Source organism: Cinclus cinclus, chromosome 4 (assembly GCF_963662255.1).
Source record: "Cinclus cinclus chromosome 4, bCinCin1.1, whole genome shotgun sequence".
In the NCBI taxonomy this organism is placed as follows: domain Eukaryota; kingdom Metazoa; phylum Chordata; class Aves; order Passeriformes; family Cinclidae; genus Cinclus; species Cinclus cinclus.
In genome coordinates this window covers 56,859,193-56,876,059 of record NC_085049.1, presented here as the reverse complement: position 1 = coordinate 56,876,059, position 16,867 = coordinate 56,859,193, and the positions used below count along the sequence as shown (strand labels likewise).

The 16,867-nt window shown below is 44.1% G+C and overlaps 1 protein-coding gene across 1 annotated transcript in view; it reads left to right on the top strand.

Moving 5' to 3' along the window:
* Positions 1–16,867, top strand: part of RBFOX2 (RNA binding fox-1 homolog 2) — a 164,377-nt gene that overhangs the window by 100,669 nt on the left and 46,841 nt on the right. Inside the window, exon 3 of the mRNA XM_062492129.1 lies at positions 8,505–8,729. Coding sequence (XP_062348113.1) covers positions 8,505–8,729 — 225 coding nt within the window. The remainder of the gene's footprint in view (positions 1–8,504; positions 8,730–16,867) is intronic.

Genomic DNA, 16,867 nt, shown 5'->3' with positions numbered 1-16,867 from the left:
GTCCAGCTAGGTCCTTGATTGGTGTTGGAGAAGCAGATGCTGGTTTTCTGAAATATGTCAGCTGGAGAGTTACCCTCTCCCTTGAAACAAAGCTGTTTGAAGTGAGCAATCTGATTGAAGAATTAGCTGAGGAGACAGTAACTGTGACACTACCTTGCCATCCTGGTCAAGAGATACCATGGGACCAGGTGGTACTTTGTTCCTTGTTCTGTAGCCCTTCTTTTTCAAAGGAGCACCAGGAACCACTGGTTAGCTGTCCAGAGTAAGGCAGAGAACCAGCACAGGCAGGTCCTCTGTGCCATCTAAAGTATCACATAGTGCCCAGATACCCTGCTCCAACCGTGGACTTCTCCTGAAAAGCAGTTATCCATTCCTTCCCCACCGCTGGCCTCTGGTTTCTGCTGCTTCCCTGAGAGAGGATTCACAGTCATGCAATGGAGAGTGTGATTGGTTTGCTAATCTGCTGAATAGCTGATGGCAGCTAGCTTGGATTAAACATACGTGACACATCTGCAGCACACTGTTCCTTAGCTGTGACTCATTTCAATTCTGGTCCCAGAGAAGGAATTTAGCTGTCTTTGCTTAACAGAGGAGTAATCTCCCTTGTGTGGGACATGCTTCTGCCTCCCTGGGTGCCCACTGGATTAACAAGGACTCGATACGTATTATTTTAAGACATTATTTTCATGCTGATTTGTTGAAAGCTAGTTGTCTTATGGAAATCTGTTGTTTTTTTTTTCCCCAAGAATGTTCAACTATGAGTGTTAAGTGGAAAATAGTCACTTGGAATTTTGAGGAGCTGGGAAGAACACAGCCAGAGTAGGTGCTAAAGGACCAATCTGGACCAAAAAAATTGACCCTGAGCTTTTCTCTTAATTGCTGGCTTTGTTGCTGAGGATATATCTGTCCTGGTGACTTTTTCCTTTGTTCTCCACCCATAACCCCTTCTCCCCAGTAATTCTCAGAGGTAGTTTAATTCCTAATATGGAATGCAAACAGATGTTGGGACCCTGATGTCTCTTGAAGCACAACTCTCTCTAATCAACCCCAGAGAACATGAATGGATTGAAAGCATTTGTTGGGATGCCTTTGTGCCAGTAACATTTGACTTTTTTTTTTTTTTTTTTTTTTTGAGTGGGGAATAATGTAGGTTTCAGGTTATTAATGTTGTGTAACTCTAAAGCTTTGGCTGTATCCAACAGGAAGCCTCTTTGCAGGTTGCCTGAGGGCATCTTACCAAGTGTGCATGCATTCAGCACCAAGAGCCTATGTTTTGTGCATAGGGGTAGAGCAAAAGTTGGCCATTACTGGGAGTGATGATAGCGTGGGGATGAGTGAGTGCTTCCTGTGTATAACAGTAAGATAAGACTATAATTTTTTCATCCTTTCCTACAAAAGGAGGGCTTGAACTTCTTTTCCCTAAAGTTCTTAAATGCATTTAAAAAAAATAACAAGACCAGCTGCTTTATTTTACAGAACACTTTTTGGTGGCTTGGAATGATAGAGTGTGTATTGGAAGATAACTTGTTCTTCCCTTGCTTTTCATATCTAGGAAGGGCAAGATTAGATAATCTAGTGCAAGCTTGCACCAGGAAGTTAGAAGAGACATGCCTTTAAATGGTTAGCTAGGTGCATATGTGAGTACAGGCATCTCTTTCTATTTTTTTTTTTTTAACCAGTACAAGATTAGCTTATTGAGGCTTAATTTAACCCAGTGCAAAAGGAATTTCCTGAGTGATTACATCAGATTTAAATTTTAAAAAGTGTACCCGTGAACTTAACTCCCCTTTATTTTAACACAACTATCATAAAATTCCAGCAGATGTTTCCAGAACTACCTCGATTCAGGGTTTGCCTTTGGGAGGATTCAGGAGGAATTGCTCTCATGCCCATGATAGTAGAGTCAAAATTCAGCATCCTTTTCTATTACCACAGTGTACCATAGATCGAATGAAGATTAAGCTCCAGATGTGCAGATTAAATACAAACCCCTTATTACTGTGATCCTCTTCAAGGTGCTTTTATGATCAACCCACACCACCAAGAAAGAGTGTTGATTTTTATCAGTCTGTGTCCCAGACACACAGGCATGTCAGTCTTGCTCTCTGGAGTTCTAGAAATGCCTTTTTAGTGTGGAGAGTGGGTGTCAGGTTAGGGTCATATACCCCTCTGAATCCGGGAACGGTTTGTACAAAGATGAAGGATATGAGATGGTTATATCCTTTGTATATATCCTTTTCATCCCCAGATTTCTTTTCTGTAGGCATTTTACCCATTCTTCCCATTCAGAAGTTAATCTGTAATGAAATGGCCACAATGGAGAAAGTGTTATTGCTGTATTTTGGGATAGAGAGCTTGTATCATGTTTGTGGGCACCTGCAGGGTTGGCATGGGCAAGTCACGGTTTTGGGGTGTCTGGGGCATTGGAAAGCCATCACTTTGTCGTTCTGTACATCACTTTGTGTCACGTCTGAGAATCTTCATGGCCATTAAGAGCAAAAACACAGTTTTAAAAACCCAGGCGTAGGTTTCATGTGCTTTGAGAGCCGTCAGTGTAGGGTGGAATTTCTCTCTGGTATAATGAATGCCCCAGCCTGCGCTTTTTGCCTCCAAGGGATAATGCTGGAGTTCCTGGTGGGTGCGGGGAGCATCATTCACACGGCTTTGTATCCATTCCCATTAGTGAAGAAAGTGTTTGTTGATACATTTGTTATCAGCGGGCAAATTGTGGGATTGCCTGTGGAGAGGGTTAATGCATGCTGGAGACTGCGACTCCCTGGCAGCCTGAGCTCATCCAAGTGCTGGTGCCCATGGCCCTTCCCTCCCAAGCTTCTCCACCCCCTGTCCTTTCTGGCTCTGGTTCTCCTCCAGCTCCTTGCCAAGCTGTTTCAGCGCTCTTAACTGGGAACAAAACTAACCTGGCAATAAAAAGTGAGTAATATTTTTTTTCCCCTGGTATATGTGCTGAAAGGGCTCAGTGGTGGGCAGGCTGGCAGGGGAGAGAGGGCAGGAATGCACAGCTGGAGGTGGGACCGTGGCAGCTCCAGCCAGAAGCTGTAGCTGAGAACTGGGAATGGAGACTGTGTTGGAAGGGGCTGGGAAAGAGACCCTGCTACAGCAGCGTTTTTGTTGATCTGTGAGAAGAGGGGAAACACAGCCCATTATTGATTAATTAATTATTCTCATATTCCTAAGCAGCAGCCATGTATGGTAAGCCCTTTCTCTCTTGTCTTTGTATAGCCAGGGAGCAGTGCTTTGCATGTGTGATGTTTGCATCCCTGACAGGAGCCTGTGACTTGGGTTCTAGGAGGGAACAGCACAGTCCCCTCATTCACCTCACTCAGAAGAATCCCTTTCTTACAGAGAGCTGAGGGTGGGCAGCAGCTCCAGGTTCCTGCCAGGCTCTTCATATCCCAGCTCCAAACATTTTTGCTGTTTACAGAAGGGATTAGGTTTAGTGCAGAGAGCAAACAGTTGTAGCCTGGAACTCTGGTCTTCACAAACAGGTTAATTGCCTCTGTTAGCTGCAAGTCAGTTGCTTCAAGGATTCATAAAATTAGTTTAGTGAAGACATACGTATTAGAAACCCCATTCCTCCTAATAGGCTTCTACTCATCTATATTATACATCTATCCCAGTGATCTGGGGGTTAGCAGAGTTCAAAGGCATTTTTAAGAGCTTGTTTGATGTTTATATGCTGTACCATTCCCCTGCATTTTTCTGTGATGCTGATGACTCACAGTAGGGTTATGGATAGCAGAGACCAGTTACCTTGTGGCAGTTTGCCACATCTATACAGAAATTGTACTAGTTTAGCTTTACCAGGAGTATAATTTTTATTTGTCTGATTAGGCTTTACTATCTATGCATATTACGGCAAAGCAATACAGAAGAAATCTGGAGCTGCATTGTGATAACGCTTCTTTCATATCCCTCCACTTACGCCCATTTCTCTAATGAGGAAAACAAAACTACTCCTTCACAGAACAGACTGATCTTTGACAGTTTTATGGAAGCAGGAGGCCTTTGTGTGCATTTCTGCTGTTCACTCTTGGCGCTCCAGTGCCGTGATCTTGGATCACCACCTGCTGTCTGCTGAAAGAATTCATCCTGTGTCACATTTGCTGAACCATGTTGCTCCTTGTTGAGTTGTCGTCCCCAGCTCCCACCCTTCTGCAAGGTACCACCACGTGCGGTTACTCATCGGTTGCTCATCGTTCCTCTGCTTAGCTTGGAGCTGCAAAGTTCATTAATTAACTTAAGCTGCATAAGCTCTTAGAAATGTGTCCCCATTAGGGGTTTTTCACTGCTTTAGCTAATTTGTTTTTTAAACAAAATGTGGGACGGGTTTGTATTGATCTGCGTAGGCAAACCCCTGATTTGAGGAAGAAAGTTGGCACCAGCGAGGATGTGCCTGGACCTTTGTAGGGCTGAGAATAGAGGCCTAAAAGCAGAGCCCAGATGGGTTACTGTATCCTTCTTGTGCCCTGAGGGCTTGGGTGCTCAGGAATCACATGCCAACATTTTGCAAGGAGGCAGCTGCATTGAATTCCTACCTGATGTGACTGAACGATTTCTGTGGGAGCAGAGCAACAGAAGTAATGGAAAACACAGGAATTACTGATTTTCTTTGAACTATAGGTTAACATATATTGTACCTGAAGTGGTTTGGGTTTTTTTTTGAAGGAGTGTGTGTTAATTACACTGTTTCAGTTGTTTCACTTGCACTGAACAGCCTTTCCCAGTTTGAGCACGGGATGGCAGCTATTATGTTTGGTGCATGGCAGCACAAACTGGCAGAGTTAATCTGGAACTGCCAAAATTTTTCCTGCAACCAAATGTCCCTCACATTCACCTCCTGGAGACTGCCAGCCTGATGCATTGTGGCCAAGAGAGATGTCTATCTGCTCCTGAACATTGGTTAGAATTTATTTCATGCCATCACAGAAGTTTAAGGTGGTAGTAGTTTTTGTGGGGAGCTGCATCCAGGTTTTCCTAGTCCTGTGGCGGCATCCTTGTGCAAGCTTGGAGGTGGTGACTGCTCTTGGATGTGCCTATCTGGGTTTCTTGTTGCATTTGAGTAAATTTTTAAGACATCTTTGTGAGCTAAAACAGGGAACACTGGCAATGAAGTGAGTTATGTCAAGATTGGATAGACAAAATACTTCCCTTTACCCAGAAATTTGAGGGTTTCTCCATGCTCTCTGTACCTCCTCAGATGTGAGAGGAGCAGCACCCCGACTGCCGAATTTTACTTGGTGATTTAGAAGTAGGGAAAAGAATTCAAGTTCTGTGTTTGAAGATTAATGGGAACTTTTTTGTGTGTGTTCTGTGTTAGCTCTTGAAAATATGAAGTGTTGTGTAAATGTTGAAATTCGGTAGAATAATAGAAGAGGTAGAATCTTCTCTGGGTTTGGAGCCTATCAGTATGCTGTGAAACCTGCAGAGATCTCATCAGGAGTCCTTTTCTGTTGATGCTAGTGGAAACAGAAAAAAGTAATTCTAAAGCATCAAAGGAAATTAAAATTACAAAAAAAATCAGATGGGAAATATGTCCATAATCATATCAAGAGAAAAATAATTTGAGATACAGATACTCCATGGGATGATGAAACATGGACAAATATAATAATGATAGATCTCCAGATAACCTGAGAGATTAAATGAAGGATGCATTTGTAATAAACGATATGATTTTTGCATGTTAGTGTGATTTGAGGAGTGGGGGAGTGACAAAGATATTAAAACCTTTTTTTCTGCACCAGAACTCCTTCTATGAAAAACTTTAGTAAGGTCAGAGAGAAGTAATAAAAAAGTTACCAGATATTTTGGCTTAAGAGGTGTGATTAAACTCAAAATAAATAAGTATTATCAAAATGCCACAAGCAACAGAGGAGAGAGTAAGCATTTTTCATCCTTTAAAGGATTGTAGATAAATACTTTCTCTCCCTTCTTCAATTATAAGGTTAGAATGCCTTTAAACTGAAAGGAACGGTATTAACTAAGAGGTAAAAACATTGAAAGATTATGTAAGGTTCATGGGCTGGCATTTTAAGCAGTCTAAGAGCGAGGTTGAACAGAATGCTGGACTATGTCCTTTGGGGAGCAGCCCTGCACTGTTGACAGGATGGCAGAATAGGTTTTGTTTGGGGCTAATCAGCATTCTCTTCCTCTGACCTGGGATGCTGCTGGCTTGAAATCTAGCTTGTTATGAGAAGACTGGAAATAGTTTCCGCTCCTCCGTTTTTCCTGTGGAAAAATTTTTCATTGAAAAGAAAAAGTCAGTTTCCTATTTTACCTCCTATTCGAAATGTAAGAAAGGGGGGCAGACAATGTGGGCTGTACGAAAGAACGCAGACCATCAAATACAATGAAATACTGTAAACAGAAGGGCTTGGAAAGGAGACAGTATATGAACAGAATGGAGCTGTCGTGTCAGGGGATAAACAGTCTGAGCAGGTGAGCAATAGGATTACTGATACCTGGTTTGCAGTGGGATGGCCATCATTCTGCCTGTCCTGCCTCCTGCTTTAGAACTCGCTCTGCAGATCTTGATGGGTTAGGTCAAGTCAGAAGTGGCTTGCTTTGAAGCTGAGAATAGCAAAGGAATGAGCCGAACTGGAGGGCTGGTGGAGCTTGCCCTCCTTTTTTGAGGGGGAAACAAAAATCCTGTCCTGCTTTCAGAAAATGTGCTTGGTGCGTGAAAAAAAGCCTCTGCAGAGCTGCGAGCGCACGATGCAGGGCTGCAGCCGCTCGGGCGAGTGCGTGCAGGGAGCTGAGCTCTGGCCACGGCTGGCGTGCTCGCCTGAATTTTTCTTCCTCAGATAAGGCTGCGGAGTTTGTGTTCCTGCAGGCAGCGAGGCTGGACTTGAAACCGTCCCTTCTTCAGCACGGGCCAAGGCTGCAGCTCTGCTCTGCTAAGTGGTATTGAATGCCCTTCCCTCTCCTTCTCCCCAGCTGCAGGAGCGCGTGGCCACGTGGCCCCCAGGGGAGGCAGACCAGATAGACTAATGTCAGAGCAAATTTGGGATTCAGCCAGTGTCTGAGTGACCCGGTGCTGGCTGGAGGTGCACTGCGTTTATCATTGTTTCCTCTGCCTGGAAGGGAAAGCTGCAGGTAGGCTGATAAAGGGACTGAAAGGTTTGTCCGGCTTCTTTGGAGGTCCGTCAGCCCCTGCATGCTCTCTGCTGAAAGGCTGCTTGGTAATTCCCACTCTGCCTTTCCTATCCACGGGGTAAGGTCTGTTTCGCTTTTACTCCATTGATTTAAGCATGCTGGTGTCAGAATAGCCTCGAGCACCTCCAGGCTTTGTGGGGGAGGACCCAGGGCTGGAACAGCAGCCAAAATTTGAAATCAGGATTAGTCTGTTGACACGCACATAAATCAAACAGCCCTCCTATCATAAATCTTTTCTGTGGATTTTTTTTCTGCTGCGGCGGTGAAAGCAGTAGGAGCAGTGCAGCAGCCTGGGCTTCCCAGGGTTGGGCTTCAATGTCAAGGCTGTTCTCCTTCACCCCGGGTGGCTGAAGGCAGCTCCCCCCTTGGTGAGATCCATGCAGAGGCTGCAGGGCTGCATGCTTTTTTGTTTCTTTCTTGTGGTTTTCTGATATGGGGGGTTGCATTTTTATTGTCTTCTGGGGATATCTTTTGCATGGTGAATTCTTTGTTTCTGAGTCATCTGATTGGTGTTAGCTACATGTAATACAGTGTTAAAAGCTTCTAAGAAGTCCACTATGCAAGAGGTCTCTGTGGGATACCCTAAGCTGAGGGAGGAGTGGGTAATTAATGGCTTGCGTGATTTTAGAGATGCTCAGGATTGGGAGAGAGGGACTGTGTGGCTGGCTTGTGATCTCAGCTTGTTTCCCTACAGCTCTTTGGTGTTTCCTGCATGGCCAGCAAGAGGCAATGGTATATTCCAGCAGCGGATACTTGTGCTCTGTATGCAGTGCTGCCAGGGCAAAGGAGGGGGCTTCTGCACTGATGGGTTTTAAAAACTGTACTTTCTATCACTGTAACATAGCAGAGAAGTGTGCTCTGAACCACACAGTATGCTTGCTTGTGGGCTTGCTTGTGAGCAGTGAGGGTCAGGCTGGAGGAGATGGATGCAGTTACGGTACTTCTAGGGATGTTGAGAAACCCTGTTCTTCTGTGTTTCCTTCTCTGTTCCAATGTGTGAGTGTGTCTTCCCTCTTCTGAAATAACACCTTACTGCGTGTAAAGCTTTGTGTGAGATCACAGGGGTATGCAATCTGCAAACCCTGTAATTTGTTCGCTATATGCCACCCAGTAGCAAGAAAATTGCCCTGAAAAGATTAAGAAAGCAGTGTCATGGCTCAGAGGAGCAAGGCATGTGCTTTTTGATAGGAGAGATAATAGAAGACTGTGGAATACTGTGGTGACGGTGGGTGGGATATTCACGTGAAATGTGTGTGTTGTTTCTCAGGCTGATGTTTTGATCTATCTTCTGTAATATAAAACTGTTTTCTCCTTTTTCCTTTCTTAAGGGTAACCAGGAGCCGTCAGCAACTCCTGATGCAATGGTGCAGCCATTCACCACAATCCCATTTCCGCCACCCCCACAGAATGGGATTCCCACAGAGTATGGGGTGCCACACACTCAGGACTATGCAGGCCAGACCAGCGAGCACAATCTGACACTCTACGGAAGCACGCAGCCTCATGGAGAGCAGAGCACGAACACGGCCAGCACGCAGAATGGATCTCTTGCAGTAAGTGCACAAGGGTGCCCAGCCAGAACAGCACAATGCTTTGGGGAAAAGCAGTCACTGATTAGATTACTGTTTCTCAAGTGAGTAGCAAACCAGCAGTAAATTTGAAAGGAGAGAATTATAAACAAAACGTGGCTTCTGACCTTCCATTACTGGATTTCCCCTTTTTACATGTTCCCCTTGCGAACTGGTGCCTGCAGAGAGCAGTAGTACTTGAAATCATGATCATGGTGGTTTTACTATGGTGGTGGTGTTGTCACCAAAGACAGTCTCTTACAAAAGTGTTAATTACTTCGTGTTAATTGGCGAGTGGGTTCAAATAGATGTGATGGAGGCAGATTCTGGAGGGTTGACAGTACAAAGAATTAGGGTGAGCACATGCATTTTAGGTGTAATCCCAATGTGGTTTTGTTTTCAGGAAGCTAAGAAAGTAGAAAATTACTTTTCTTTGACTTTCTGAAGACAGCAGGGAGCTTCAGGGAGCCAGGATAGGAGATGAGCTCTCAGCTACTGGTTGTCCATTTGCCAACTCAAGATTTTCATCATCTTATATATTTTCTTTCTTCTTTCCATGGCCTGGAACTGGCACTGGGCAACATGCTGGCAGATTATCCCAGGAAAAGCTTTATCCACCCCTTAAGCCACTTGTTAAGACTTAACTTCCTAATAAAGAGCCTTATGGTGAGAGCCTTTGGCGCTCAGGGGCGGATTTAATCAGTTAATGCTTTCAGTTTTACTTGTAGCTGGTGTTTGGCTTGTAGAGAATTTTTTTTTTTTTCCCCCCTGGTAAGTACTGAATGAATTCAGTGCCAAGCGTTGGAAGAACTGATAGTGCCAGCTCAAGTGCTCATGGTTCCTGATGTGTGCTTCTGCTCCTTCCGCAGTGAGCAGTGGCTGCATGGTTGGCGCCCCGGTCATGACTTAGATAAGATATCTTTGATTTCTTCCTGGGAATGCCACAACTTCGGTATCTTGAAGGAGAAAAAGAATACAAACCCTGTAAGGCACACTGGTAGTATGTAAAAGAAACTTAGGGTGCCTTGCTTGGCAAGAAAAAAAATGTAGATAAGGAAAGACCAGGAAGGAAATAAAACTTTAAAGCTGATGCAGTGTGCAGAAATGCAAGTCATTGTTTTAGCACCAGACTGTCCGATGCCATTCCAACACGTAAGGTTTGGGTTGCCCATCTTCAGCAAACATCTATCTCAGGCACTGCCAGTTGGATGAGGTATCTGGAAACAGGGAATAAAAAACAGGGCAGTAGCTTTCCTGTATGTTTTTGCTGTTCCCATCCTTGTCCAGAGCTTAAGAGCCTTTCTTTTTAATGGAAATGATGTGAGCCTTGACCTTGGATGTAAGCTCTTGCCAGCCTTCCTGCTCCTCTTCCATATTAGGAGCCATCTCTGTGGCTCTGGAGGGCCGAGCTCTGTGTTTCATCAGCTAATGCTGGCTCCAAGGAGCCCACAGCCTGTGGCTAGCCTATGAGGAGGGACTGAGAGCCCATCTGTGTAGGAGGGAGTGTTGCTGGGAGACTGCTGGCAGGCAGTGGTGTTGCCAGGAGTCTGTGGAGAGAGCCTGACTGGCAGGGGGTTATCCAAGAAACAGGCTGAATAACACACACTACTTGTACTGGCTGTTGGAAACAGGTGTGCACGTCTGGAGTTACCATTTGATGTGGTTAAAGACATGCAGGCTGAGCATGCAGAGTCAGGCTTTTGTGGCCATAGCTGGCTGGGAAAAGGGTAAGGGCACACACAAGGGCGTTGCTGTGCTTGCTATGGCTGGGACTGATCAAACCCAGAGGATCCCAGATGGTGGCACATGAAGCAACCTGTGGGAACAGGGGTAAAAGTGCCTCAATCAGGCACTTTTCACAGGCCAGACTTTCACATCCACTGCATTCTGGGTCTTCCAAGTCTCTTTATCTTTGTCTAGGACGCCTCTAAGAAGTTATTGTGATTCTGTGGGATGCCTTAGGATGTAATTCCTTGTAACTTCTCTTCAGAACAATGATTAATGATGTAGGACCTAGGGGAAGCAAGAAGGCTCAGTAGTTACTCAAGTTAAGGAAGGGTATTAAAATATAGCAGAACAGGTTGGTTTTTTTTCATCTTAAACATCTACAGCTAATGTTAAGCATTTTGTCCATCCCGTGTGCTGGCTATTACTTGTTTGACACACGTGTTCAGTCCATGTGGATGAGACTGTTATGCTTTAAGGTATCTTCTCCTTCAACCATTTTACCATCTTGCTCAAACAACAGTGCTAACTTTAATAGAGCAGAAAGCCATCATGGGTGAGGTATGATCCTTCCCTCCTATTAGTGTGACTGACAAGCACAGCTGCTGTCGTGTGTGAAGGCGATACCCCAGACTCAACAGCCAGTGGATTTTTTAGCTGCTGACTTGAAGCCTGTGCTCCCATGGGATGATTCAGAAATTCCTTCAGCTGGTCCGATAAGTTCCCTGCTTGCTTATAAGAACAAGGCTTGTGTTTGGTCGTGTTGGCAGGACAGAAGAGATAGCAAAAGGTGTGGTCAGATGGCAAGGCTTTCCTGCTTTTCAGGCTGATAGCCTTTAGCATAATTGCAAAAGTGACAAAGAACATAGGGGTAGCTTAAAGGTCCCTCATAGAAAGGGGGCTTAATCTCGTTGGTAGGATGTTAGACAGCAATGTCATGTGGTCTGTAACAGGGTCCTTAAGACACAGGGTGGGAGCACCTTTTCATAGAAACCTGGCTAGTCACCTAGAATGATTTGAGATTAGTGGTGCTATCTGAGTTAATAGGCAGTGGTCTGGGAGCCTGAAGTCAAAGATCAGAAGTGAACTTATGTAAAATAAACTTTGAGAGTCAAAGTCCATGCCTTCCTAAGCAGTCTTAAACCCTTATCAAAGGGGAATGACTGACTGGTGTCATGAGCTTAGGATGAACTTGGTTATGGAGGTCTGAATGTAGTGGAAAGCATTTGGATGTCTCAGGATTGGGGCATGGAAAAGAAATTGGCACAGTAGTCAATGTAATACAAACAGCTTCATACTTTGGAATCTCTATTTTAGGATAAGTCTCATCTGTGGGGGTTTGTTTCTTGCCTGGCATGTAGCAGGAAGACCTCTCAGTCTTTGTCCAAGCGTCTGTCCTTTCTCTTGATACTGTCCCAAAGCACAGCTGAAAGACCTGGATTAAAAATAGGCTGAGGCACAGGACCATATTTGGCCTAGTTGGTCTGCCTGTTGCAGTCCTTCTCTTAAACAGCTGACGCTCAGCATTTCACTTAGGGTGCTGGGTTGCCTGGTTTCTTCCCCCATCCCTCTTCTTGGTTTACCTTAGTGCTCTTATCCCTAATGGAAACACCCAGCACAGTTAGCTTCAAGGGGAGATGCTAATTAGGCTGCAGTACCTCTGGCAGCTGAGCTGATCTAAGAGATTCACTGCTGTCAGAAAGGAGAGATCTGGCTCCAAGTGCAAACTCCCACTCCTATTTACTGTCTCTGGCATTCTTTACGTGAGCCACTTTAATTCACTGACCTGGCAGAAAGCTGTCCAATTCTTTGGCTGGGTTAATGAATTAGAGCAGCTCTTGGAGGGATCCAGCAAATGCTGTTGTTGCAAGGTAAGCATATGGGGAGCATGGCCAGAAGCCGAGAGCAATTGTCAGTTCTCTGCATCTCCTGGTACTCTACCCGCAGAGGGAAGATTAATCATCTGCTGAACTAAAAAAGCTTGCTTGGTAGTAAATGCAGTGCACTTAATACTGCAAGCTGATTATTCAACTTGTTTCTCTTGTTAATGTCAGAGGGAAGAATTTGTATGTCTGTATAAATTATGGAATGCAGCTGGAGGTATAGAAGTAGAGGAATAAGTTTATGTAAATTACTTAGCATGAAAATGGCAGGTGCTGTCGCCTTGGTGTTACGTTGTCATGAACCAGTATAAAGCATTATTTAATTACAGAGCATCGTGTCTCTGCTTTTTGATGTGCTGTACTGAAAGATATTTAACTCATCCACTGTACTATAAAAGGATATCACCTTTCAAATTCTCAAAGAAGACACATTTGTGGTGGGGGGCCCATGTATGTCATGTTCAGAAGCAAGACAGGGAAGGTGCTTGGTCGTCTGGCTGTGCCTTGTACATCTAGCAAGGGCTTAGAAAGAAGAGAGCCAATGACACTAAGGATTCCTCAACTGACTTTTGCAACACATGGATAGTGTTATAATGATGACTTCCCCTTGGGTATATCTTGCCTAGACTGAATTTGCAGAATTTTCCTCTGTAATTACTTTTCATCCCCTTAGTAATTAAAGCAATTGCTCATGTGAGGTATTTCAGGTGGAGAATATGTTTAATGAATACCGTCAGTTATTTTCTGATACTGCTAAGCAGCTAGACATGAGGAAGAACTAGCTTCAAATAAGTAGTTTGCTGCTGATTGTTTGGCCACCTCAGCTTAGAAATTGCTGTCTGGAGGTTGCAAACCATGACATTTACCATCAAGCGTTTGCTTTGAATATGAGGCAGATTGTCAGCACTTGCAGACTTGTGTCTAGTGAGGCAGATTTAAAAATGAGAAATGGGAAATAAATCAGCAAGCATCATTACATTAGAGTATATAGCTGTGGTATTTCTGTGTATCTCTCGAAGGTTATAGCAGATCTAGCAGAAGTACAGGGAAGGATAAAAGTGATGATGAAAGGGATGTAGCAGGTTCTATATGCGAAGGAATGTAATCTTCACTTACCGAAAGAGCTGTCAGGGAATAAAGGTATATGACAAATACATAGAAGATTGGATGGTAAGGCAATTAAAATATGGAGCTTTCCCATTTTCACTTACTAGGATGCACGTGGGAAATAATTGGGTGCCGTATATGGAAAACAGAGCAGGGTTTACTACTTATTTTTTGCATGTAATGAAGAAATTTGCAGTGCAGCTCTTGTCTGTGGGATATTTTGCAAGTTGAGACATCAGCTTGGAGAAAAGCTTGCTGGAGGAAAGTCAGTGAGCATTTGCCTTGTTCTTGCATCCTTCCACAGATGCCACATATTTGGCTGTTAATGGAAAGAAGATAATGTCCTGGATGGATCTTAAGTCTGTCACTGTGTGGCAGTTCTTCTGCCCCTGTCAGTGGAGTGGTCTTGGGGTGACCACTAGCTCGGGAAATTTTGCTGTCTCCTCCACCTTGTCAGGGCATCCCTGTTTTGTAAGGAATGGGCTGGAACTGCTCACTGCTCAAGAGGTTTGGCAATCTGATCAGCAGAGCAGGCCTCTCAGGGGGCCTCCATTTCACCACTTCATTAAGAGGGAAAAGAAAAAGAAAAAAGCACTAAAGAATACTGTTAGAAATACCCATATTCGGGTTGAAAATGTTACTGGATGCATCAGAGGTGTTGTGCAGCACTGGTAGCAAAGGTCCCTATGTGCTTTCCTATGTTAGGTTTGTGTTCTGTGAGGTGTGCCTTTAATGAGGAAAGTTAATAAAATTACTTAAGCTTAAGTATGTCCTAAAATAGGTAACTAACAAAAAAATATATACCAGAAAATATATACCCTAAATTCACCTGACTGTATGGAAAATAATAAAAAGCCTTGTAGAAGTTAATTGGTATGTTCTTAGAATTTTTCAGTCTTTTTTTTTTTTTAGCGTAAAGAATAATTTGGATAATAGTTAATTGTTCCTGTAAGTAGACCCCAATTTTTTTTAATATAACACTGCTGACATCTCTGAAAAAAAAGGGTATATGGATCTAACCGTAAAATTATATTTATTGCTGTTGAAAGAGATAATTAAACCTAAGGTCTTCTCTCTGCTGAACAAGCGTTTAAGCAGTTGAAGTTCCCATGGCATTTGCTATTGGATGTGTGGGACCTCAAACCTACTACAGTAGAGTATGATGGGGAAAGACATGAATTTTGTGTCTAGGGACTAATTCTTCACTTGTTTTTCTGTGAAACCTCCTCAGTGGGTATCTGTTCATTGGTGGGTGACTGGTTGTTTTGACACAGGTTATTCACTAGAAGTTGTAGAGATTTTTCCACATTATCTGCACTCTGCTTTGTAGTGGCAAGATTGTCTTCTCTCAGTTGTAGCTTTTGGTCCTTGTCTCCACAGTTCTTCAAGCTCTTGATCCAAACAAGGTTGAGTGTTTGGTTTTGGCTTTTTTTTTTTTTTTTTTTTTGATTCAAGACTGATCAAAAAGCAGTGGAGTGAGTGCAGTCTGTATCCTAGATTTTGTAAGCTGCCCAAGTCCCCTTTTAAATATAGTTATTAGTTACAGTTTGTATTTTGTAAATATTTTCTTTGCAGTGATTTATGGCTCTTAACCTCCTCAGTATGATTCACAACATTTTGGACTGCCTGCTTCCTGGGGGAGAGAATGGGGGGTTGATTTTTGTTTGTCTGGAACTTGGATCTGAAGCAGTTCCAGTTCTAGAAGCAAGTGGGAGATGGAAACAGAATGTGCTGGGTATTAATAATCTCTGTGTTGGTCTGTTGCACAGGTGCTTGTCTGGCTCAGCAGGGAGGCATCCCTCTGTCTAGCCATTCAGATGGAGATGTGCTCAGAGCTCAGGTGGTACTGGAGCCCCTGCTGGAGGGGAAATCCTCAGCAATTGGTTGTTCATCACCTGCATTAGGGTAGAGGAGACCAGTTGAGTGGTGGGAAGGTGGTTGTAGAGCTACCCCCAAGCCTTTTGGAGCACCCTCATGTTTCTAGGTGTCCTCCTCCCCTTCCACATGTGTTTGTGCACACGTATAATCCTGCTTCTCTTTGCAGCTGCCTCTTCTTGCTTAGGGTTTCCTCGCTGCTGCCAGGTGTAAGGGAGGAGCGGACAGGGGCACAGGCAGCAAGGAGTTAAAAGTGAAGCCCACGCTTTGCTGTCCTGAGCTCTGATGTGTCTCTCAGTGACCTTGAGTAGAGCTCAGAGCTTTCCTGTGTAGGCATGAATGGCATTATCACCTGCATCAGTATATGTTACACAGGCCCTGCTGAGGAGGTGCAGTGAATCCAGCACTGTTCCTAAATGTGAGACCTTTGCTTCAGGATGTCTGTATTGCCTGATGACAGGCCTTGGGACCTAGGGAATGTGTATTAGCACCCTTCCAAGCTGATTCTCTGGAGAAGGGAGAGGTTTCTTTCTTCACTGGGAAGTGCTGACCTGAGGCCAGAAGGAGCTTAAATGCCTTGTGGGGAAGGAGGCAAGGTGGGGATTGGGCACTTGGTGAAATGAGGGCTTTTCATCCTCTGGCTTGGTCAGGGTAGCACTGCTGCCAGGCTCTGTTATGTGCTGCCTGAGAACAGGCTTCAGGCCCTTCCTTTCATCTCCTTTCTAATGAATTAAGCCAAGGAACTGTAAAAGGGAAAAAGAAAAAAAAGATCAGAAGAGACTGTTTTTTTCATTTATGTTGTAGCTGAATGTGTGGCAGTGGACAAATATATTGAGCTAATGTTACAGTGGTGGAAAGTTCAAATATTGCCTTAGGGCCATGGATGACAGAAATGAGGGAGCTACAGCATGCAGAAGAAGGTATTTAATGTTAAATTACTACTGAAAAATCAGGCTATGTGAAAGCATGAAAAGCATTTGGAGTCTCTTAGTGCAGTTAAAAAAGTAAGAATGGATGAAGATCCCTTTTTCCTTCTATCATTTCTACTCTTTGAAGCATTTGTCTCACTGTACACATCTCACGTGCTGCAGAATGAGTCCTGTGTGGCAGCAGCTCTCTGCCATATGCAGGAACAGCTGTGAGTGCTTTTGAGCAGGCCACTATACATGATACATTGCACCCTTGGTAAGAAAGGAGTTCTGCCCTCTGCCTGGGAACACGTGGATGGGAGAGGAGTGCAAATAACATTCTGGCATCCTCCCCTGTGGAATCAGCAGATCCAGGCTTGTGCAACCTGTATTTTAACGTAGCTGTCCCTTTTAGCAGCAGTATTGGTGATTTTTGGGAGTTACTTTGGAGTACTCACTTGCAGGTGTTGTATACAGTGGTGATAAGATAAGCTGTTCCTGTGTTTTGTCCTTCTTGGACAGATTTGCCCTGAGGAGCAGAGGACTCTGATGGAGGCATAAAAATAAAACTACTAAAGTAGCATGGTGTGATTTAATTGCAAGCCAGCTGCATTGATTCTTCCCC